Source organism: Electrona antarctica (assembly GCF_951216825.1).
Source record: "Electrona antarctica genome assembly, chromosome: 19".
In the NCBI taxonomy this organism is placed as follows: domain Eukaryota; kingdom Metazoa; phylum Chordata; class Actinopteri; order Myctophiformes; family Myctophidae; genus Electrona; species Electrona antarctica.
In genome coordinates this window covers 10,303,847-10,329,063 of record NC_136800.1, presented here as the reverse complement: position 1 = coordinate 10,329,063, position 25,217 = coordinate 10,303,847, and the positions used below count along the sequence as shown (strand labels likewise).

The 25,217-nt window shown below is 40.0% G+C and overlaps 1 protein-coding gene across 1 annotated transcript in view; it reads right to left on the bottom strand.

The window, feature by feature from the left end:
• Positions 1 to 2,542: 2,542 nt before the first annotated feature.
• LOC306943171 (corticotropin-releasing factor receptor 2) overlaps positions 2,543 to 25,217 on the bottom strand; it is a gene marked incomplete at both ends in the record, with an annotated part of 42,523 nt that continues 19,848 nt past the window's right edge. Inside the window, 10 exons of the mRNA XM_079529373.1 lie at positions 2,543 to 2,683; positions 3,645 to 3,686; positions 6,359 to 6,494; positions 10,959 to 11,044; positions 12,136 to 12,208; positions 12,302 to 12,362; positions 15,320 to 15,473; positions 15,611 to 15,728; positions 17,367 to 17,473; positions 20,322 to 20,407. Coding sequence (XP_079385499.1) covers positions 2,543 to 2,683; positions 3,645 to 3,686; positions 6,359 to 6,494; positions 10,959 to 11,044; positions 12,136 to 12,208; positions 12,302 to 12,362; positions 15,320 to 15,473; positions 15,611 to 15,728; positions 17,367 to 17,473; positions 20,322 to 20,407 — 1,004 coding nt within the window. The remainder of the gene's footprint in view (positions 2,684 to 3,644; positions 3,687 to 6,358; positions 6,495 to 10,958; positions 11,045 to 12,135; positions 12,209 to 12,301; positions 12,363 to 15,319; positions 15,474 to 15,610; positions 15,729 to 17,366; positions 17,474 to 20,321; positions 20,408 to 25,217) is intronic.

Here is a 25,217-nt window from a genome sequence, read left to right as displayed (position 1 = left end):
GTGTGGTATCAAATATTTCATATCTATCTATCATTTGACAGTCAAGACTTGAACCCACACAATAGAGAGTATGCACATGCATGATTTTCCCATCAGCACACGCCCCCCTCATCTAGACTGAGTGGCAAAACATTGAGCAGCATGGAGTGTTGGAGTTTGGAAGCGCTCGTTGGAAATCACTCAACCGTCCTGCGTACCACCTGTTTCTAAATGTCACATAATGCAGGAGGCAGCAAAATGTTGTGTTGTTGAAAACAAGCACTTCCAAACTCTGACACTTAAAAAAAACTAAATAATCAAATGCAGGGCATTTCTTGACAGAAAGTAGCTCATAACCTTTCTATGGTGGATTTTTATGAAACAAAAACTTTGCAGATAGAAAGAGGATAATTCAAGCTTTTCGTACAGCTGCAATGTTGGTGAGTTTAACATTGTTTAATCCAATCAGACAGGACTTTTCTGTTTGGATGAATGGGCTGTCAAGGCTAGAAAGTCGTTTTTTGCCACTCAGTGGGCGTTCCCGCATAACTTCCAGGTACGATGATGTCACGTGCATACCCTCTATAAGCTGCAATCCATAACTTTGATGTCCTACGACACGGGCCGCGCGTTTAGGGTAAACGTGCGAGAAAAGCCTGGTGTAGCGTGGCCGTCATGCAATACATCTTGTCAACCTATCCGGCCACAGGATATACATTGTTCAATAGAAGAGCAGGGAGACCACCAAATACAATCACTACAGTTGTGTTAGCTATATTGTATAACAAATGTCCTACTCTACCGTACACTTTGGTCAAAATAACATTTTATTTTATTTCACAAAAATAAGTTATGGATTGCCATTTGAATGGTCAACAACAGTACAGCAACACAAAAGCAAGTAATATGTTGTACCACAGTATTTGTACAAAATACAAAAACAGTTGACAATAAATAATTATTGAATGATGCATTTTACTGTAGCATGTTCTGTACAGTAGCCTAACTATAAACGCTAAATGTACGGCAGCCATATATTGGCAATAAATTGGGCTACTTCTATAGAGGGTATGTGCATGCATAAAGTGAGTGGCAAATTGAGTGGCACAGTGAGTTTAACGTTGTTTAATGCAATCAGATAAGACCTTTTCTGTTTGGATGTAGGCCTATGGACTATAAAGGCCAGAAAGTCGTTTTTGCCACTCAGTAGGCGTTCCCGCATAACTTCCAGGTATGATGATGATGTCACGCGCATACCCTCTACACTTACTTCTGTTACCAATTATACTGTACTAATTAAGGCTGTGTTTCATTTAGAGCCTTTCCAGTGACCAAAATTGCACAATAGCAGCACCATAACTCTACATAACCTTGATTGCTAAAACCTGTGAAGGACCGAGGATGTGCCTGATTGTGTCTGATTTTAATAGGCAGAACCCATGACTTTTAATTCACACTGTCGGAAACAATATGTTGCCTAAAGCAACATAAAATTAATCAGGAGAAAAGGTCACTCACTGTCTGGGAGTTATATTTGTCTAGAGAGGTAAAACAACATAGCCTTGCTTGTTATGCAAAGATCATGACTTGAGAATCAAGTTAAGTTGTAATAAAGTTAAATCCAAAAGTAACACGTCTGAGAACAACCAAGGCATTGTTTTATCATTTGCGGTATGACACTAATAAACACGCAAGTGTGTTGTTGCAATTTAATGCAGGCCTATACCTGACACAGACCTTCTGAGCTCCACTGTCTATTTCAGTATCTGCTCCTTGAATTAAATTAAACATATAATGTGAATATTTCAATGTCAAGTTGTACAAACATTTTTTTCTCCTTTATTACGGTTACATGCTCCCACCAGCTGTACAATGTACTAAAGGCTAATAGTTTAACAAGATCATTAGTCTAGTTTTAGTCGACTAAATCTACAAGTTGATTTAGTCAACTAAAATGTATTTTGGCGGGCCTTGATGCCGTCTTAATGACTGATTTGACGCGTTGTAAGCTTGTAGGACGGCTATTTTCAGCATGAAACCAAGTGTAAAATGACTTTTACTTGTCCACTAGTCCCTTCTTCACATTTAGTCTAGTTTTTATTTGTTGACGAAATTGTCAATATATTTAGTCTTAGTTTTAGTCATCATAGCTTAGTTGTCATTTAGTTTCCATTTAGTTTTCGTCAGTTTACGTTTTGTTACTGTAATATGAGCCTTACCATAGTAATAATAGTAATAAGCCGTACCATAGTAATAATAACAAGTGCGGTCTTGTATAAGGCTCTCTCCACTCAACAGTATGAAATCCATGTGAGAAATCCATCCGCTCCAACAAACACTACAAATAATCCAGTCAACGTATGTGGTACTGTACGCCATGCTGGAGACATCGTGGACTTTACAGTGATTTCTGGAAATCAGTCTCCTGTACAAAATCACTTTGCGGTTAAGTGCTGCACAAAATGATGAAGCAACGTGAAGGTCCAATGCATTTGTGTGCACTCATCTGTTTGCTCCTTCCAAAATGGGGCGTGAAGGTCCTGTGCGGTGCGCATTCCTCTGCTCACACACCTGTGGTCTGTTTGATGCTGTGGAAGCTGAGCCTTGTGGGCGAGGTAGGGATGGACATGGCTCGTGCCACTCGCACCTGAAGCGAGTGATTGTCCTGCCAGCGATGCCACCTTTTTCTTGTGGCAGAGCGCACCTAAAAGAGGAATAAAGATGTTACTACTGCCACTTTTGCCCCCTTTGACATGATGATATACTGTACGATCTTAAAATGACTACAAAAACATTCAAAATGACTACAAAACGTGGTTTGAAAATAATTTTGAGTGTGTGTGTGCGCGTGTGTGTGTGTGTGTGTGTGTGTGTGTGTGTGTGTGTGTGTGTGTGTGTGTGTGTGTGTGTGTGTGTGTGTGTGTGTGTGTGTGTGTGTGTGTGTGTGTGTGTGTGTGTGTGTGTGTATGCATGCGTGCATGTGTCATTGTAAAGGAATTTGTATAAAGCACTACAGTTAAATAAAAGCACCATTTAACATTCCTAATAATTATGATTCCAGAGTTACAGTATGGGTACCAACTTTCGGACAAAAACTGTAGTAGGGACAAAAATTGCAGAATATCTAGTTCAGTAGAAATGGGCCTGGTCTATCCAAAGAAGCAGGTTAACATTCAGAGGACATGTTTTCATCATATGACCCACGATTAATCCGTTTAAACCGTTTAACGTTTGACGTTTAACGGTCGGGAATCCCTTTTGGTGTTGTAAGCATTATGTTATACTTTAGCTATTGAGAAATAGCAGATCTACAAGCTCATAGTGCAGCACAGAGTGCCGTGCTATGTAGATCTGCAAAAAACCTTGAAAATGTGGCGCAAATCTTCGAATATATATTCTGTCACAGTGAACATATTTTCAGATGGGGGTCCGTGGCCAAATACAGATAATTCTGGGGGTCCTTGACATGAAAAAGGTTGAGCAACACTGACATAGAAACATAGGTTTTTCAGAAAACGGTTTTCTGAATCGTCCTCAGGTCTAAATGGGTTATAGAGTTAAAATTAGCGCTACCACGGGCCAATTTGAAAGACTTGAGGGCGTAGTGCATGTCTTCCTTTGCCTACTGGAAGTGGGCATGCAATGTTTGACGGCCATCTACTCACCTCTCCATTGAGGAAGCAGTAAAATACTGACACAAAGAAGCCCTAAAAACAAGACAAAATACAGTGATAATTACTTAATTACATCCAATTAATTATTATTTTTTACAATGAAAGATAGAAGATTCAGATACCTTCATTAGCCATTGTGTGTACACACATAGAACACCCACCGTTTCCGTTAACCGATATATGCCGTTCAGATTAAAATATGTATTAAATATAAACAGCCGGCCGGCCAGCGTGGCAGGTTGGGAAAATATGATTTGATTTGAAGATATATTTGATATTTTTAGCAAAAGGCCGATGCACACCTCAAGGCTATTGACAGGTGCGTAGGGCAATAAAGTATACTTAAAAGGGTATCTTTGAAAAACAAACACTGTCAGAAAACTTGCCAGAAATGTTGCTCTTTATTCAACGTTTCGGTCTATTCGACCTTCATCAGGACAGACAATTGTCGTTGAATAAAGAGCAACATTTCTGGCAAGTTTTCTGACAGTGTGCGGGACCCTTCTTTGTTTTTCAAAGATACCCTTTTAAAGATATATTTGATAAACATTACAATATGTGGTTTACAACCATGCATTAACATCATATTTTCATTATTTTTTAGCTTACACTGACACCAGGCACACTGCAATGGAGAGAGTGGTGGAGCAAAGTGGTGGAACAATTTGGTGGCACATTGCCATTGACTACCTTACCTGTATCAAAACAAAAGCTGATGATGTAAGTTACTGCGCATTAAAGGGATAGTTCAGATTTTTTTTAACTTAAGCTGTATGAAATACTTGCCATTAATATAGTGGTTGCAACTGTATTAATCGATTGCCTGAGTCCCGTGGTGGGAGTTCTGCTCTGGTTTTGGTGAAAGTAGTTCCAGTCATTTTGTGGGGGGCACTGGGGCCAGCATTAACACAACCGTTGCCGGGATTCCTTCAAAATAGGAGCTCTGGGGTGCCGGAAAGACATGGCCGCTTTTACTCTGAACGCCACGACCCGGAAACAATCCGCTAAGGGAGAGGGGAGTGGTGCAACTCCCCTCCCCCCCCCCTCCCCCCTCTCTCTCATTAGCAGGCAACAGTGCAGCACTATCTATCTCTCTCTGTTTCTGGCACAGCGCCACTTTTGCCCCTACTGGTACTCATAGTCACACAGTCACATAGGTTAACACGGACATTGCTGTTCCTTGGAGTGGTTGCACCACTCAAAAACCCAGATATAGTTATCCACTTTCACTTTTACACATTTTCAGAAATGGCGAAAATGGCGGGTCTATGAACTTGTGTCACATCGTGACGTGTTGTGAGTTTGTAGATTAGGCTATTTTTGCGTATGATGAAGTAGGGCAGGGGTGATCTATACCAGTAGATCACATGACATGAATATAAAGAATATTTAATTCAAATTGATTGACATTGAAAGGGCCACAATGCAATAAACCCACAATGCAATATTTTGTTCCTGTGCACAAAAACGTTGGTAGCATTACAAATTAAATACAAAAAACTCGACATATTCCATTTCTCCCCCTCTATTTCCCATTCCAAGTGCATTTGTCTTGTATGTAACACCAGCTCCGCTATTCCAAAGCCCTCTCGGGTACACATTAAACTATTTTCAGCAATTTTTTGGGGTGGGTAGATGTTGTTGAGCCGGTCATTTTGAAAGTAGCTCTCAAGTAAAAAATAATAATTGTGGGCACCCCTGAAGTAGGGCATAAATAAATAAAAATTAAATAAACTATAAAAGCTATGGAGATAAGAGGCTCCTGCCCGTCAGAGAGGATATTGTCAGAGCATATACTTAGTGGGCGATCAGGCTAAGTGGGGACATGTGAGCCTGATGTGCTCTCTGTGGGTCAGGGGTTTCCGCTAGACAATTTTTTAGACAGCCACCATGACTGGCAAGATTCTATTCACCCGGGCCTAAGGATAAATTAATAACAGGCCATAATATATTAGACGTTTGTTTGCAGATACTATGCATGGTGCAGTTAACCACCGCCTATAACGATCATTATACAAAGTGTAATATTATCACATTACTGCAGTGCTTTCCACTTCATCACAGATGAAGATGCCGTTATAGTTTCTTGGAATACCAGACGACTCGCCCCTTTGCCATCTCGCCCCCGCGGAAAATGTAGTTAACAGTTAATTTAGTATTTCCCTCCATCCCTGAAATCTGAAATTATGTATAGTAGTCGATCTCTATACTCTAGAAGAATAACATGAGACAGAGACGGTGACTGCTTAATTAAGTTAAGGTTTACAAGGTTTCCACCCAGTGGTGGAAAGTAACTAAGTACCAGTGTAAGATTTTAGTCGACTAAATCTACAGTTGATTTAGTTGACTGAAATGTATTTTGGCAGGCCTTCAAGTGTAAAATGACTTATACTGGATCTCTTATCCACTAGTCACTTGTCTAACATTTTAGTCTGGTTTCTATTGTTGACGAAATTGTCAAAAATATTAGTTTTATTCCAAAGACTACGACTAAACTAAAATCAAAATTTGCTGCCAAAGACAACACTGGTTTCCACCCGACAGTGACGACATGCTATTACAACTGACTCTTCCTCTCGAGGGCTCATTATCTGAAAGGTTGAGTGATGAAACTCTACGAAAGGACGATGTTCAGAATTACGAAATTCTGAACAATTCATACGATTGAAGATCTCACATTTTGCTTCAGCCTTCATTACTCTCACCTGAAACGATTGTAAAAAGGAATTGAAATAGATGAAAACTATTTGGGAAATGTCATCCTCCCCCGGATTCACAAAGAAGAGCATGTACGTGATTCCCAACAGGGGTAGTAACACCAACGTTGCCTTCACTGCTTTCCTGTGAAGACAGAGAGATAAAACGTGAGTGATGAAAATGTCCTTGCATCCATCATCCACTTGATCGTGATGTCATTTCTCAAAATGATCTTCAAAGCTACAATACGGTCGTTTATGACATTCTACCACAACACACAAACTGCATAGTGTGCCGTGCCTATGCCTCGGCCAACGCCAAACCACAACAGAAACAAAATCTGCTCTGCTATGAAAAATCTGCTTTTTATTTTATTATATATATATTTTTTTGTAATTATGTATGCATGTATTTTTGTGTATGTGTATATAGATATATTTAATTATTTTATTTCCTCCAGACTGTTTTTCCGACTATCCTTGGGATTGTGGGTGGGGGGAGGGTGGGATAGGGGATTGAGTTTTATTTTTATATTTTATATGTCTGTTACAAAAACCTGAATAAAAAGATTTTGAAAAGAAAAAGAAAGCTACAATACGGGACTTATTTGAATGAATAAAACAATATTTTAAAGTATGGTAATAGAGTATGTTAATGCAATATAACGAACAGACACAGCTACAATGGTTGGAGAGGTTCTTCTCTCCCTACCCTTCTGTCGAGACATTTCAACCATGGGTCAAAAAGGTCGGTCAAATTCAGTAGAGGACATTTATGAAGATGCACAGAAAGGAGACTGAAAGGACGGAGAAGGTATAGGGCAGTATTATGCGTGTCTTAAGTACCAGGCCTTATGACTTAACTTAAGACCTGGAGGCGTGGTCAATGATGTTTGGCCACTCAGAATAGCCAAATGGCATTGATCACGCCTCCAGGTCTTAAGTTAAGTAATAAGACCTGGTACTTAAGACACGCATAATACTGCCCATAGTCTCATATCACCATTATTGTTATGGATGGATATGCTGCCCAGCCATATCTGGAGATATGCAAACAGTAGTTTGCGATGTCTGAATTGGAAGCCAGAATATCAGCAATGGCACAAATCTGAGTCAGAATCAGTCTATTGGTCAAGTATACTTATTACTTACATTAATATTGTGCAATGCATTTGAACAGTAACTTGCTTTAAACCACTAAATGGGAATTACATTTTTGAGTGGTGCAAACCACTCCAATAACCAGCTTTGTCTGTATACTTGTTTGTATACGTGTTTGTGTCTATGTATGTGTGTACCTGTACGTGTGTGTACCTGTACGTGGGGCCCAAAAGAATGAGCATGGTTACTATGGTCACTGACATTATGTCAGACCACAGCTGATCAGGCTATATAAGACCTTGCACCACTCAGTTCACACGGGTGTGATTTTTTTTATACTCCTGGGTCCTATTATTGGACCATTTGGATCAGAGGGATGATGGGTGTAAAACAAATATTGGAATCAGTCCATTTGTTTGCTTCTAAGCGTTTTTATTTGGCATTTTGTATTTGACATAACTTCAGAATATCATTGACAGATACATGAGTAAGTAAGTAATATAAAACTAAAAAATAATAATAGTGACAGGTAGTGTAAATGTTCCAGATACAATACAAATAAAAAAGGTATATAAATGCGATTTAAAAAAAAAAAGGACAGACAGACTCTTGCTCTCAAACTTTCCCAACAAGTTGTTGTGCCCTCTTAAATGAAAAAAGTAAAGAAAAAACACTTTATTTATGTATTTTCCTTTCCAATTTTTGATTATGTTATCATAGTCAATGTAGGGTTGCCAAGTCTTGTCAAATCTGTCTTCACTCCCTCTCAATTCAAACTTTATCTTTTCCAATTGCAAATAGTCCATAACATCTAACCTGTGCTTGCTTCCAATTGAACTGTCTTTTTTAACACAAAAACAATCTCCTCTGCCCAGAACCCCTAACAGCAACACTAATGGAATGTTAGAATGACAGATAAGCCCAGAGACAACTGGAACAATGACTACAGACACATACAATAATGTGAGCCTGTATTTGGAAAGAAATGGCATAGTTTGAAATAGCCTACTGGAAAGTGAAACTTTTGGAAACTAATGAATCCAATTACAATCATTTTCACAGCTTCATGTATGTAACCTGACTCCGCCAGATTGCGGCAGAATTTGAGTTCACAAGTTCCCTCCTCCTACCTTGATCTGGTCTCTCTCAACGATGAACCCGGAAGCAGTGGAACAAAAATCTGATATCTCCATAATAATTTCGAGTTGTAGTCTTAAGGTGGCCTTACACTAGCCGTTTTTGTATGTATCTGAAATCTGATAGCACCACACACTACAGGATAATTGGGCCCGGTTATTTTATCCGATTATTTTATGCAGCACACACTACACGGTTTTAAAACTCGGGCGCGGCGCACCCAAGGATTCTCGGCCCCGAGGGAGTGGAGAGGAGAGGGGGAGAGGAGGAGGAGAGGAGAGGGGACGAGGAGAGGGGGAGAGGGGAGGGGAGAGGAGGAGGAGAGGAGAGGGGACGAGGAGAGGGGGGTTGCGAGGGCAGAGCGAGGCAGAGCAAATATCAAACATTCTTGATGTTGATCGGGCCGATCCCGATCGCGCTGTGAGCGGCCCCGAGCAGATCGGAGGGATTACGATTGGATCTTTTATACACTCACACTAGACGATAATTTATGCCCGAGAATCGCCCCCGATTGAGTCGGGCACCCCCCGAGCGTCAAAAATGCCCGATTATCGGCTAGTGTACGGCCACCTTTAGAGTATATATATTAATAGAGACGTCACCGGATTTATCCTCCCATCCACTTGCATTAACCCTGTAAGCCCCAACGATGTTTTTTGGTGACATAGAAATTAATCCGGGTGTTACAGGGTTAAGTTGTATGTAGCGCATGAGGCGATTTCACTTCTCTTTCCGGGTAGGAACAGAATGCATTCTGGGATGGATTGGGCCAAATCGTGAACGCGCTGGCCGTTGACTATCATTGCACACGTTCACGTATGCAACAGCGCTCACGTGTCATTGCCCCAATAACATAAACGTGCGCAATGATAGTCAACGGCCCAGCGCTGGCTCGAGCTGCAATACCAAATTCGGCCACTATGTCCATTTCGCCTCAGGGTTTCCTCTCGGTGACGTCTCGATTATATTTATACTCTAAGGTTGTAGTCTTGTTAGCTTGTGCTTACATTTGCACTGTGGCACAGCTACAATACGTCACCAGTCTCGCGTTGATCCCGCCTCTAGCGTTCGCACTGGAGCCCTCAGTGTGCGAGCGTTTTCTTTATTTTTGAGTGGTGCAACCACTCCAAGGAACAGCAATGTCCGTGTTAACCTATGTGTGTGACTATGTATGTCCGTGTTAACCTATGTTTGTGTGTGACTCATGTGTGACTCATGAGTACCAGTAGGGGCGCTGTCGTGCCAGAAACAGAGAGAGAGAGATAGTGCTGCACTGTTGCCTGCTAATGAGAGAGAGAGAGAGAGAGAGGGGGGGAGGGGGGTGGAAGGGGGGGAGTTGCACCACTCAGTTCACACGGGTGTGATTTTTTATTCTGTATACAGTTATACCGTCACTCAGCACCTGCCCAAGTTTGGGTTGGGGATGTTGTGCATGTCTTTGCTCTCTTTTCATGAATACAAATCACAACATATAACAGCAAGGTACAGTATAACAAAAATATAAATAATTATAATAATGAGCATTGGGCCACTGTTACGACCCCCTGTCTAGGGTAAGGGGAAATAACATAATAACGGAGGAGACAGTTTTCAAAACTTTCAAAACATATGCCGTAACAGCCACCTTATATAAAATGGTTAACTTCACTTCTATTCAGGATGAATGTTTGTTTGGTGTAGTGTACAGTACAGTATAAGGGCCATATATTTGGCAGCTATTTCTATGTCAGTGGTGCTCAACCTTTTTCACCCCCAAAATTAAATGTAATTGGCCACCGACCCCCATCTGAAAATATGTTGTTCCAGGGACCCCCCCCCCCCCCCCTCCCCCAGAAGCAAAGATTTGAGTTAACCCATTCAGGCCTGACGTCGAAATTTTAAAAAAAAAGGTTTTCTAAATCATGACAATTTTCGGAAAGATTTGAGGCACATTTTAACGATTTTTCAAAAATAGCAGACCTACAAGTTCATAGCGCGCCACTCGGTGGCGCGCTATGAGCTTGTAGATCTGCTATTTTTCAATAGCTAAATTATAACATAATGTTTAAAACACCAAAAGGGGTTCCCGCCCAAAATGGGTTAATGGTTAATGTGGTTAAACGCTAACGTGACATGGATGCGTTCCAGGTCTCAATGGATTAAAAACGTTATATTCAAAGATTTGAGCCACATTTTCACGATTTTTCAAAAATAGCTGACCTACAAGCTCGTAGCGCGGCACTCTGTGCCACACTATGAGCTTGTAGATCTGCTATTTTTGAATAGCTAAAATGTAACATAATGCTTAAAACACCAAAAGGGGTTCCCGTACAGAATGGCTTAAGACATTTAATTAATATAAGTACTGCAATCATCTGCAGTAGGAACTCACCTATACTGTATTGTTTCAGATGTCGTAGAAGCTCTCAGTTTGGTCATGAGAATTCGTACAATGTTGAAGAGGAACACAAAATTGATCTGGTAAAGAATGAATATAAGCATAAACGTTAATCTCGATTAATTTCTAATAGTTCACAATTAAATTAACCTGACAGCAAATTTGGGTAGTGAGTCATGATCAGCTCTATCACCATTCTGGGACTGGCATTCATGTGCACAATAACAAAGTATAGACAATACAATAAATTCTCATTTCCATAGAGCGATTTGACTGTATACACTATAGCACTTGTTGACACAGTCAGAGGCATCTGGGAGAAATGCGAGGCCCTGTGCGATATGTTGGGGGGAACAATTTTTTGTAATTAATTAATACTTACTTTTGCCTTCACTTTCCTACAAATATTATGCCAGGTTCTCATCTCCAATGAGTAAGAAATTGACATGCACTGCCCAATTTAGCAGCTTAACAGTGTGAATGCAGATTGTGGTCCACATTATGTTATTTTATTTGTTGTAAGGAAGCTATAGTTATTAAAAAATAAAAAGGCTTAATGTGAAGAAAAAATATATATACTGCACGTTTTACACTGTTAGTTTACACATGTTTGAGAGAGAGAGAGAGGTCGTCGGTCCATGCGTGACAAATTATTTTTAGAGTGACTAGTCGTTTTGTTTGTGAGCGGAGCTGCACGAAACTAGCCTACATGTGTTCAGTTTGTTTTTGTTTGGTTCCATTTAATTGTGTGTATAATTCGACTGCGTTGCGCGGTGGTGCGGCCGATCTACAAGCTCACAACGTCGTGCGTAGCGCTAATAACCGCCCCTGCCTATTTTAGCTCCGACTCTGAAATGGAAAGTGTTTCTTTTTATTTAAAAAAAAAAAAAACGCTGCCTAGCGCGAGGCCTCGCATGCGCGAGGCCCTGTGCGGCGGCACCATTCGCACTACCCTAAAAGCGGCCCTGGACAGTGCATTATGATTTCAATGAATGCTTTTGATAGTATATAGTATATAAGTATATAATTGAGGGGCAGGGAAATGCAGCACAGGTCTCTAGCTGGAAACAAACAGCGCATATTGTAATTACAGTGTGCGGTGGATACCAGCCATCTACTGCCGCGTTCCAGGAAAGTGAAAGTAAAAGTTGAATTCCCCCGTTTTGCTCACCATAAGGACAAGGATAACAGGCCCTTGGTAAATGTAGTCAATGTACTTCCCAGGCTCCTTGCCAAACCAGCATCTGTTGGTATAAAGAATAATTGTATATGAAAATCCCATTCAGTGTTTAATTTGTATTGTTCAATGTCAATGAATAATTAGCGTAAATGCTTACTGTTCATTCTCATAATGTAGCTTGCCAATAGCCCAAGCTATAATGATAGGACATGGAATGCCTGAAATAAATAGGATTATTTGAGTTGTGGTAGAGAGGACTTATACATTGTACATTGTGTAGGGATAGGCTATCATTTTGAAAGGTATATTATCTGCACAAAAATATTAATTTGCAGCAGTAACAGCTCTAAAACTAGTAGGGGTGGGCAAAAAATAATAATCGATTCACTCAAATATCACGATTTGTAATGCCACGATTTTGTTTAATCGATTTTAAAGTAAAACATTTTTTTGTACTAGCATAAAAAAAGGCAATGTAACTTGGGGGGAATATCGTAATATAGAATCGCAATATAATTAAGAATCGCAATATAAATCGAATCAGCACCCTAGGTATCGAGATCATATCGAATCGGAAGGTAATTGAATCGTCCCACACATATTAAAGGAGAATTCCATGCTAGAAGGCTTTCTTACCTTTATTTGTAGTTGTTAAGAGGTCCAGGTGTTATTTTGTGCAAAAGTGCATTATTGGCTATTTCCCCTAATATAAGCCCTCAATGGGGGTTGGGTTTTTGTGCTAATTTGCTTATTTCCATTGAAATAAGTAGTAAAGTGTGCCGCTTGGGATACTATTTACATTATGAAGAGAGTATATATTAAAAGAAATGTTTTTGAGCGATGGAAATAAGCGAATTAGCACAACACCCCATAGCCCCATTCAATTCAATGCAATTCAATTCAATTCATTGAGGGCTTATGGTAGGGGAAATAGCCAATAATGCACTTTTTCACAAAATAACACCTGGACCTCTTTGGTGGGGACGTAACAACTACAAATAAAGGTAAGAAAGCCTTCTAGCATGGAATTCTCCTTTAACTATACTGTATGTACACAATCACAGACTCAACTGCTTCAGTAAAATCTGCTTCAATGTCAATTCCAAGTACCAATAAAATGTAATGAAAAATGTAACCCAGCTCCAACCCACTAAATTCAACCAATAAAGAATGCAATTTTACTGTGTATTTTTAGAGCCATGTGATTTGATATGGTTTTTTAACACAACAACAAGATTAAACATGCTCACGAAGCTCTGCTACAATTTGTATAGTGTGTTCCTGCCCCCACCTCTTAAATACCACTGGTGGAAAGTAACTAAATACTAAGTACTTCACTTAAGTACAATTTTGAGATATTAGTACTTTACTTGAGTATTTCCAATACTTTCACTTCTACTTCACTACATTTTGGATCCAAACATTGTACTTTTACTCCACTACATTTATTTGAAAACTGTAGTTACTAGGTACTTTGTAGATTTCGATTATTATTACAAAACATACGTTAACCACTTCAGCCCTATACATTTCGGCCATTTGAAAACAGCCGATCTACAAGCTCACAATGTCTCTCGATGCGATGCATTGTGAGCTTGTAGATCTGCTATTTTCAGAAGATTTGTATACATTTGAAAACTTGAAACGGGACATTCTGCGCAATGAGTACTTTTACTTTTGGTACTTCAAGTACATTTTGATGCTAATACATTTGTACTTTTACTCAAGTACATTTTGAATTCCAGAGTAGACGTTTACTTATGACCGAGTACTTCTATATTGCAGTATCAATACTTTTACTTAAGTAAAACATTTGAGTACTTTTTCCACCACTGTTAAATACAGCACACCTGATGTCAATCATACTTTACCTGGCTAATCATCATTTCCCTAGTGTTTATAGACACATTTAAACTGTTCTACTTCTTTCATCATTGAGGATCATACACAGAGAACTTCTTTCATGTCCTATTAGATGATAATTAGCGATCACAAAGGAGTGATATAAGAATGGACACTGACACTGCCCAATTCTCATTAAAGGTGGAGTCACCCAAGGTATCAAAATATAATTAGAATAGCAGGAATATAATAATATGCAGCACAGTCACATCAAACGATTTATATAGTTGTGCCCCCCCCCCCCCCCCCCCCCCCCCCGGTTCTGGGGGCCCAATCAAGTTCATACTAGTCTATTTATTATCTTGCAAGATTGGACCAAAATTGTACATCCATTTCATAGGGCCAATATGAATTTCCTTTCACAGCCATTTATTCTGGAGACGTTTGGTGAATTTAACATGACCTACATATTTTTCCCCCAGTGCTCGTTCTATCAGTGTGAAACAGGAAGTCATGCATAACCGCAAACATGACCATCGTCCACGCTTCACTGCTTACCATCCGACCCCTACAATCCATCCATGAAACCAGTGCATCTCAAAGTGGGTCCTTGAGGAGGTTTCAAGGGGGGGGGGTTTCAAGGGGTCCCCAGTAAAATAAGGTACAGTTTTAACACTTAAGCCCTATTTGGTTTTGACTATTGGTATTGGTATGGACAATGCCAATGGTTTTGACTATATTCTTTTGAGGGTATTTGTCCATCTGCTATTTACGAAAAATGTTGACATGATCGACAAATCGTCTTTTGGCTCAAAACCTTTTCAAATGGTGGTCCGCAGTCAAATGCATATCAATTTGGCCAATCTTGAAATTAAAATATATTAAAATATAATCACTGCGTTAACGAACTGATGTGTCCCTCATTTCCAAGCAATATTCACGGTATTTGAAGCATTCAAGCGCATGATGGAGCATGGAATAATGTTGTTTTGGAGTTGGAGGGAAATACAAACTGAACAGGCATCTGTAGCAAGTGTAGGCAGCATGACTGGTAATTTAGTTTTCTGTAGCAAGTGTAGGCAGCTGACACATAATTTAGTTTTCAATCTCAACAATAATTCCTTTCCCTGTTTTGGTGGACATTTTTAAATTTTCAATTCACAATCTATCATCCCCAAATGACAAGAGCAGAGAAGAAGATGAACTGGAAACAACAAGAATGATGGCTTTTGCAATGACCAATAACAGTGTGACATTTGGCCAACAAGAGAATGTTTATGAAAGCATTTCTAACAAACAAATTCAAACACATTGTGAACATAGATGTACTTACACCAGCCAATGAAAAGAAAGACCCACTTTCTAAGCTTGTCAGTTGAATAAGTCATCACAATGGCAGTATGAAGGTAGCAGCCTTCAACAAACATCCAGAAAAAGTTAGTCACCACAAAATAGTTGTATATCGTGGTAATTAAGCGACACCAGGGCTGAAAGAGAAAGCGTAATTTAGTCACTCAAAAGGTTGGAGCAAAAACAAATGCTATTTTCATTCCTTCAAGGCTCAGGGTTGGCACTGACTTTCACGTGTGCATACAGTACAACACTTATAAATCATGGTTGTTACCTCATTGCTCTCATGGATGTTGTGGTCAATCAACTGAAGCAGAAACCACATAACGTTCCTTAAAATGAAGGTGGTGATTAGGTTCCAGTGGATGATGTTTCGAAGACATCGTATGCTTCTATGGTGAAAGTCAAGTGGAGGAGATGTCAAAATGATCTATTAGCGTAAGCTCATTCACAGACGGTGTGGTGGAGTTACTTTCATAATGTGCTATAATATAGTACATTAGATCAGGGGTTCTCAACCCGTGGGTCGCGACCCCTCGGGGGGTCGCCAAATTATTTTAGGGGGTCCCCAAATTATTTTCAAAAAAAAAAAAGATTTATTTTTAAATTTTATTTTCACTTTTTTTCAAAAATAGCAGACCTACAAGCTCGTAGCGCGCCACTCGGTGGCGCGCTACGAGCTTGTAGATCTGCTATTTTTCAATAGCTAAATTATAACAATGCATAAAACACCAAAAGGGGTTCCCGCCCAAAATGGTTTAAGGTTATTGTAGCAGTCAATTTATATTGGGGGTCGGGAGGGGGCGGGGCGGGGGTCCCGAGACATTGCCAAAGCATTTCCGGGGGTCCCCGGCCAAAAACGTTGAGAACCCCTGCATTAGATAATATCACTTACAATATTACTTTCTGTGCCACGAAATGCATTAAACTTTTTGCATTACTTTCACACTGAAGCACAAAGGGATTAGGGAACTATGAAATGGAAAAGGGAAGGCTGAATAGAACAGAGAAGAATGCCACAATAGACAATCACAGGCCAGCCATCATTTCGCTCCTACTGGTATGTAAGACTCATACTTTATAGTCTGTACTGTACATGATGCAATAGTCCCAACACTGATCCGTGTACTGTACAGCAGTGGTTCTCATTTTCGTGTCAAACTCCCCCAAATGTGATACAGTATGTGGCTGTAGACCCCAATCTGAAAGGATCTTGTGATGCGCAGCGATCCCCAGAAAAATAGCAGACCTACAAGTTCATAGCGCGCCACTCGGTGGCGCGCTATGAGCTTGTAGATCTGCTATTTTTCAATAGCTAAATTATAACAATGTTTAAAACACCAAAAGGGGTTCTCGCCCAAAATGGGTTAAATAATTCCAAAATGTTCCGATCTTCTCAGGATTTGTCTAAATTGTTGCCTAAATTGCCTTAGTGTAAAACAGGGTTAAAGTGGTTCGACTTGGCTTTGATGCTATATTAACTCCTTTAGCTGAGGACCACCTGGAACCACCTCAAGGACCCGTGGGGGTCCCCAGACCCCACTTTGAGGACCACTGTTGTACCAGACATGAGGGCCTACCTACAGTAGTACTTTGCTTGCCGGTGTCTCTCACCCCCCCCAAAAAAAATGTGTCAGTGTTAGACACGATGCACAACCTCGAGCGATGAGAGCCATGGTGAATTATGCATTGTGTGTAGCACATTTACAGTTTATCCGCCTTAATCCGTCCCAGAAATAGTTTGTGTGTGCGGGGGGGGGGGGGGGGGGGGGGGGGGGGGGTGTATTGTGTGCAAACAGGAAAATGGAAAGGAGTCATGTTGGCTAAACATGATTTTGAAATGCACAGCAGGCATGTGTACTGTATCTCTCAAATCTGGATTTCTCTGTCAGTGCTGAACGGGAAGGCTGACATAAACGAGTTAATGATAAGCACAGCTGTCCAAAGCATTGCATGATTTTCTGTGATTGATTTGTAAGCGGCCACTTGTGCATGAGAAACATTTCGAAGCCAACTATTTTTGTACTTGCCTTAAGCACAAGAAGAGAATGAAGGCCACGACCAAAGCGCCCACAGATATGCAGTGGCCAAGGTAGTTGATGATCAGCGCTATTTTATAATGCATGGGATACTTCCTCTGTAGAGACAACAATATGAATCATTTCATTACATGACATGCAATATAAAACACACGCCAACTTCAATGCAATGTGAATGGGCAATGGTGTACACTAGCGTGCATGTATTAATAACCAAGGGAAATGTCTGTCTGTCTGTTATCCATCCATCCATCTATTGTGCTAGCTCTGGTCCATAGCTCTAATGTGTTGCATTTAGAGCTATGTTACTCTCAACTTCCGCCTCTTGCATGAATGCAGACCAGCCTCTCCTCTTTAGCGTAAATAAAAAGAACGTTTTTGCTACTCACCAAAACAAAGGCGAGTTGTGTCATTAGAAAGCCTACTTTCCTTAGTGGACGCAAAGTACAGTTTATACATGTGGTGGGGGGCTCAGAGTGCGTCCACTAAGGAAAGTAGGCTTTCTAATGACACAACTCGCCTTTGTTTTGGTGAGTAGCAAAAACGTTCTTTTTATTTACGCTAAAGAGGAGAGGCATTAGAGCTATGGACCAGAGCTACTATTGTGCTATTGTACAGTATGCTGTCGTATATGCTGAATATGCATAATTTGTCAGAGTATACACTGTATACAGTCCCATCAAGGGAGGCAGCAGGTAAAATGGCAGAATCATTGACACACTTTTGTCTCTGCTTAAAATTAGATGGAAATAGAGCATGAGCCACATAATCAGGGGCCATGATGAGAGGTAATCAGGCCAAAACTCATTACATACGATATGGGAGTTTCGCCTATAATTAGTAGATTAACTGTAGACTAACTGTAAAACACTAAACCCAACTTTTGTGACACCATCACTAAACCATGCAGCTGGGTGGGTACCTGATGTAATATATTCCATAAAAAATATTTCTCATCAAAATATGTTAAAGTACAGCAATAAATGGCAATTTAATCTTCTTTAATATTTCAACATGAAATGTCACACCAAAATAAATATCATAAAATCGGTACAAATCGATCGCAAAACCGGTGAAAAATTTGAGTATTATTTTTTAAATATTCCTAAAAAAAACATTATGGAGCTGGAGCCCCAAAACTGTGGAATGCACGTCCCGTTGCAATCAGAACTGCAGCATCACTCCCAATCTTCCGCCGTAGTCTGAAAACCCACCTTTTCAGACTCCATCATGGCCCATAGCACTTACCCTACCCCCCTTAGACAGCACTTCTTAGACTTATATAGCATTTGAAACAGACTTATAGCATGTCATGTAGACAGCACAATAAGTGCATTGTATGTAGTCATATCACTTTATAGTATATATGTACAGCATAATATGTATAGTTTATATGTATAGTGTCATTATATAGATATGTTCTAGTTATAGTTTATATGTATAGTGTCATTATATAGATATGTTCTAGTTACGTTCTTAGCTTATGCATGTTTCGCGATAAATGCATTTTACATATGTGATGTATTCCCATGCTTTTTGTTCTTGCTTAATGTAAATCGCTCTGGATTAAGAGCGTCTGCTAAATGCCTAAATTGTCTAAATTGTCTAAACTTCTCCTTTGGTCCACCCATTCCTGGGACATGTGAGGATGGTCTAGTTACATTAAAAAAGAATCTCCCCCGTGTGAAGTGCTCTTATCATTGTACATCATCAAAGACTGTGATTAGGCTCTGATTTGCTCAGACTAGAGACACACATGACGTAAATTCTCCTTTCATTGTCAATGGCAAATGTGACACGAGTTAGGACAGAGAGCTAGCGCCCCTCAAAAAGCCCAGTGTGGGAGTATGGCATTTCTTTTTTCTTTTTTTTTTACCCTCCGTCACTAAACCCGGGCGAAATTCACCCGAACACCTGCCTGTATAGAAAAAAGCCAGGGATGTGAGCAGGGAAACAAACCTACCTTCTATGATGCCACTGAGCATCATGAAGCTACCCAAGGACCCACCCACCTCAGACATCAGCAACATTATGAAAACCACATATACATCATTGTCCGCGTGAAAATCACCCGGTTTAGTGTTCTAGGATATAAATGGAAGATAATGTATTATTTGTGATGTCGCACAAAGTGTAAAAATGTAGTGTATGCATGAGTGGAAAAAGCTGTTCATTATTTGTATGCAATAAAAAACATGTGATTAATTTGATTTGCATTATGCGATAGCATTTTCAAATAATGATAAGGAAATGTCGTGAGCATGTCTTAGCCTGGCTTCCAGTCTGATTCGCTGATCCGCATGGTACGGGTTGAGGAAAAACACCAGTTTGACATTGTATCAATGCGCACTGCACAGCTACTGCTGTTAATTGTCCTGCAACGTCCCCTTATCATTCACTAAACTCACCCCAAACAGCTACTGCTGTTGTCCTGCAACGTCCCCTTATCATTCACTAAACTCACCCCACACAGCTACTGCTGTTGTCCTGCAACGTCCCCTTATCATTCACTAAACTCACCCCACACAGCTACTGCTGTTGTCCTGCAACGTCCCCTTATCATTCACTAAACTCACCCCACACAGCCGTCATTGTTTTTGTTGTACTACTGAATCTGACAGTGGACTACTGTCTACTGAATCGTTTACTTTTTACCGTATGTTTTTACTCTCAAGTCTCGAACGGCGCTATTTTTTCCAACAGTGAGAAGCATGGATAGAGTGGAGCTGGCTGATGACGTATCAGCAACAACGTGGCTACGCAACAGTTGACGTTATGAAATGCGAATCAAAAGCAGCCTCTGTCCAGACTGATTAGCGCAGTGACATTTTCAGATCCGCGGAAGGCAGCGAATCAGGCTGGAACCCAGGCTAAGCATGTCTGTTGCTGATTACAGATTACATCTACATAATGGAGGAATACAGTAGTGGGTTTCTGGATACTAACCTTTTCCTCCAAAATGGGTTCACAGCTGGAGTAATTGCTCCTCATAGCCCACGTCCCATTATCCATGCACTCTCGGTATGCAATCCCTGCAAAGGAGAAGAAGATGATTTTATTAGGGATGCACAATATCATCGGTAGCATAATCGGAATTGGCCATATCGGCCATAGAAATGCCATATCGGTATCGGATTGGTTTCAAAATAACACAGATTATTTAATTGGTTTTCACCAGCAAAAAATAAATACAAATGTAAAAATTCATCAATGAGTTCACTGTAAATCAAAAGTGTCTAGTAGGCCTACCTCTAGTCTAGAACAAAAGCCAAATCAAATATGAATCTTAAGTCAAAATAAACTTTAACATTTTCTACATTTAATTTGTGTCATTCAGTTGTGAAAACAGTCACTTGGAAAAGAGTATAGGCTATTTATTGATTGATTGAATACTTTATTAACAGGCTTTGGGCCAAGACCTAGGGCCTAGTCTTGTTTCCATTGTGGTCCTCTGTATAATATCGGAATCGGTCAGAATCGGTATCGGCAGATATGACCCTGCGGAGATCAGATATCGGTCATAATTTCATAATCGTGCACCCCGAGATTTTATCAATTGAATCAAGTTGTTTTTGTCGCCAATAAGCCTATCTCACAGAATTTCCCCGCCCCCCTTAATACGCCCCCTTTCGGGGTTAGTGGTGATAGCGTGACGTCACTCCATAGACTCTACATGTTAACAGAGGTAATTTAAGAAGTCTACAACTTTTGTTTTCTCAAGGTAAGGTTTGTTCTATCTGTTCGAGCTGATTTACCATCTTGTTTGCTTCATAATAATATTGGTCTGTCACATTTTTACATTAGAAAATGTACTTAGATTCTCCAGAGAAAAAAACGTGTAAATGCTAATGTTAATGACACCACTATTTACCGGAAGTGGGCGTGGAAAGCGGGCTGTGAGATAGGCCTATTATTTGATGATTTAAAAAGTCTCCTACGCAGTCTTCTATTGACTGATGCGGCCATCAAATGATTGGCTCAGGAATGTGACAAAAACACAAACATCTCCATGAATTCAAGGCTTCGTGATATGTGTAATTGACAGCAAATAAGTAACCTTTTTGGGTGAACTACTCCTTTAGCTGAATGCAGTGGGCCTGAAACCTAGAACCTTACATATGACAATATTTGGGCTTGTAAGTTTGTCTGTTTGAGCATGGCAGCCTATTTCTGTCAGCCAGACTCCAAAGTCCTTGTAAGCACTTTAACCAATCATAAATAAACCAGCCATCCGCCACCATTAGTCACTAGAATGTAGTAAGACCATCTGTATTTAAAATGAATGTACAGGAAAAAAAGCAGTAACTATCAGTCAATGCTTTGACATACTTTGCCCAGTCTGTATTTTTACCTGACATTCATTGCACAGGGAATTTAAAATACAATGCATTTGGACTTGCAAATCCTTGCAGCATGCGGTGGTCATGAAGTAAAGTCCCAAATGACAGCTGTGGGGTGTTAGGGCTTTGGAGTGTGTTGGAGTGTGGACTCAGTTAAATCCTTTGGCAAATGGATCTGAGAGGAGGAGCTCGAGGATGTCTCTTCCAAAAACATCAAGCTTCTTCATTTTAAACTTGTACACACTGAAGTTTAGCAGATTGGGGGCATAACTAATTTATCTATACTCATACTGCATCATAACACACCCACCTCTTCCTGTTGGGAAAGCAACATTTTACCATTTAGATGCATTACAAACTAAACGGGAGAGAAGCCTGTGTTTGTATCTTTTGAACAGATGGATTTATTTTTCTTTCTTTTGAGTACTTAGTTTGTACTCAATGCAGATGCATTCATATTTCATAATGCTATTTCTGTCTTTTTAGTTTTACGTTTTTCCCCCAGTATTATGCTGTACAGTACTGCACTTTAGAATGTTCACTTTACTGCCATAATGGAGCCACTTACAGTAGGTGACTACTCTATTACAGTCTATGTGATCTTACACAGTTCTCAGAAGGACGTTAAACTGGACTGTCAGAATATGATTAGTATAGCCTAGTTATGGGAGAGAGAGAGAGAGAGAGAGAGAGAGAGAGAGAGAGAGAGAGAAAAGCATGTCACCATTAGAAGGATAATTGTATTGGCTGAAAATAGGCCAGGGATGCCATTCTATTATCATATACTGTTAGTGTTAATGAACTGCAACTATTATACATCAAAAACTCTAATTCCATCTTATTGGTTCTTGCTATTGGTCCTCAACGGCAATTAAAAGGCAATCATTTGATGCAGTTATACCAAAGAAGAATCTTTATTATTTATCGTTCCACCTTAAAATACAGAAGAGCCTTATTTATGGAACATTAAAGACAGATCTGTATCGGATTCTCTTTTACAAAAGGCTCACGCCTACTATAACTAGATAGAATATTACAGCACACATTCTGCCAGGTTCTGCACTGCCAGGACCAGTGCCAGTCTTATTACTGTAACTGTGTCTGTCATTTTCTCCAAAGAGAGCTATTTCTTGGTGATCTGTTCGAGGTGCCATTTGTTGATGACACGTACTGCACCACATATTGTTTTGTCTATTCGTCTTTCTTTCTTTACATGCATCCATGCAAACAGGATATTTTTAGTCAGCGGTGTCTGGTGGATATTGTAGTCACAGCAGCAGTGCACTTGGCTTAGCAGTGTACAAAGAAGGAAAGGTTTCACCAGTCGATCCAGAGTTGACAAGTGTCAGACTGAGACATATATCACAGCAAAAGCCCTTTAGTCTCCCTGCGTTACTGTGATATCACACTGTCTTTGTGAAGCAAAGTCCTGATGGCGCAGACAGAGCTGATGGGAAGCAGGTTGTGTGACTACTTGTGCCTGTGAGCTTCCTCCAGCGAAGAAGAACTAATTCGAGGCAGGCAGCGGTGCAGGGAAAGCATTACTTACATCTCTGACTAACCATCTGTACATTACACATGATTAAGCTACTCTATTCACCTACAACATCATGAATAATGTCATATTCCTGAAAAATAGGTTTGTCAGTTTCTACCAAATCTGCACAATAGTCCTTGGTTAAGGGCTCCCTGTTAAGATGTTAAAAATGCAAGAAACCTACAAAACAATGGCAAGACTCCACAGGCATAGACGAATGACTTGACATGCCTTATTATTAAAAATGAAAGAAACAACAAGCAATTAGCCTTTGGTTTAGAGACCCCTGCCAACATCGCCCACCTCATCTGCCACTTACCTAAAAAAAAGCCTCTTTGTCTCTCATACTCTATATATTATCCATGTGTCATAATGCATTTGTCTAACCATTTCTGTAAATTGTTTTTCTCATAGACTATTTCTGAAGTAATTCACTTATTCACTACAAGCTACTCACGAGGACAGAAGGAAGAGCTTTCTGCACAAATGTCACTCAGGTGGATGCCAAAAATAAAGTCTCTGAAGGGAAGCATATTAATTGTCCTTTGATCTTTGGTTATTTTGGGTTTGTTATTTTGGGTTCAGCATCTGCACAATTAAAACATTACATAGTGAGCATATTTTAAATATTATTATGTACAAAAGCTTGCAATGCTCTCTATCCTCTCATCCATCTGCAAGTTTTCTTTCACCACAATGGTACACTATTCACAATGCCATGGCTGCATTTGACCCTCAGTTTGGCCTTGTATTGTGTCTTGTATTGTGCCCCTCAAAGAAATGGCATGCCCTGAGACCTGTACCACTTTCTCAGCTGTCTCTTTCAATATGCGGACACTAGTGTCTCTTTCTGTCAATATGTGCGGACACTAGTGTCTCTTTCTTGTCAATATGTGCGGACACTAGTGTCTCTTTCTTGTCAATATGTGCGGACACCAGTGTCTCTTTCTTGTCAATATGCGTAGTGTCTTTTGTGAATTCTCTGGTATAAATGATGTATGCAACCGATGTGGACAATAACCTTGTGTAACTAATAATGTTTTGGTCCTGTCCTCGCTTACTAGATTCTTGGACAGATATTTTTAAATCCCATATATTGTGTCATATGGGGTAGAAGTCCCACTCAGCCCTCTAGTGGAGCAGATTAAGTCGATATATCATAAGAATCGTTCACTTGATCATACAAGCACCAAAATTGACACACAAGTGCTTCGGAACCTACTCTCTCAGAAAAGTACGTTGTCCACTTGAAAAAACAAAATGGACACCATTTTTCAAGATGGCCGCCATTCGAGGTGGTTTTAAACAGTGTTTGAGTTATATTGAGCTATAAAATCCTATCCTAAATATATGTTTCTGAGTATGAGAAATCCAATTCTGCATTTAGAACATCAAAATTATTTAATATTATGATGATACAATGGGAATTAAACGATAAAGTGGGGCAGATTAAGTCCATATTCCATAATAATCCTTCATGTGGTGGTACAAGCACTTTCCAGCTGAAAATCCAAGATGGCCGACCAGTTTTCAAGATGACCACCTCGTCAAATTAATAAGTAGAACTTTAGTGAACAGAAATGTGTGATCCACACATTGATCCAAACATCAAAATGAATGTATTCTGATGGTGTCAATTTAATTCCAATATGGCCGCCAGTTTTCAAGATGGGGGCTATTACGCAACTCAAAATGTGCGTTTTCGGAAGCTGTCTGATCACAGATATTGTTGAAGGGCAACATCACCATTCATTGAAATGCTGTGATCAAGCTCTATTGGTTTGTAATTTTGTATATAAGAGTGATGTCAAAGCACAACCAGGACACACTGGTGACATCACTGCTGTGAGACTCCGCATGGGGTTCAGTGTCGGCTTGTAACATAGCTGTAGTTGTGGTTTACTAACTGTTGTAGTCGTGTACTCACTGTAGTTTGTAGTATACTTTAGTGTCCTAAATGCTATC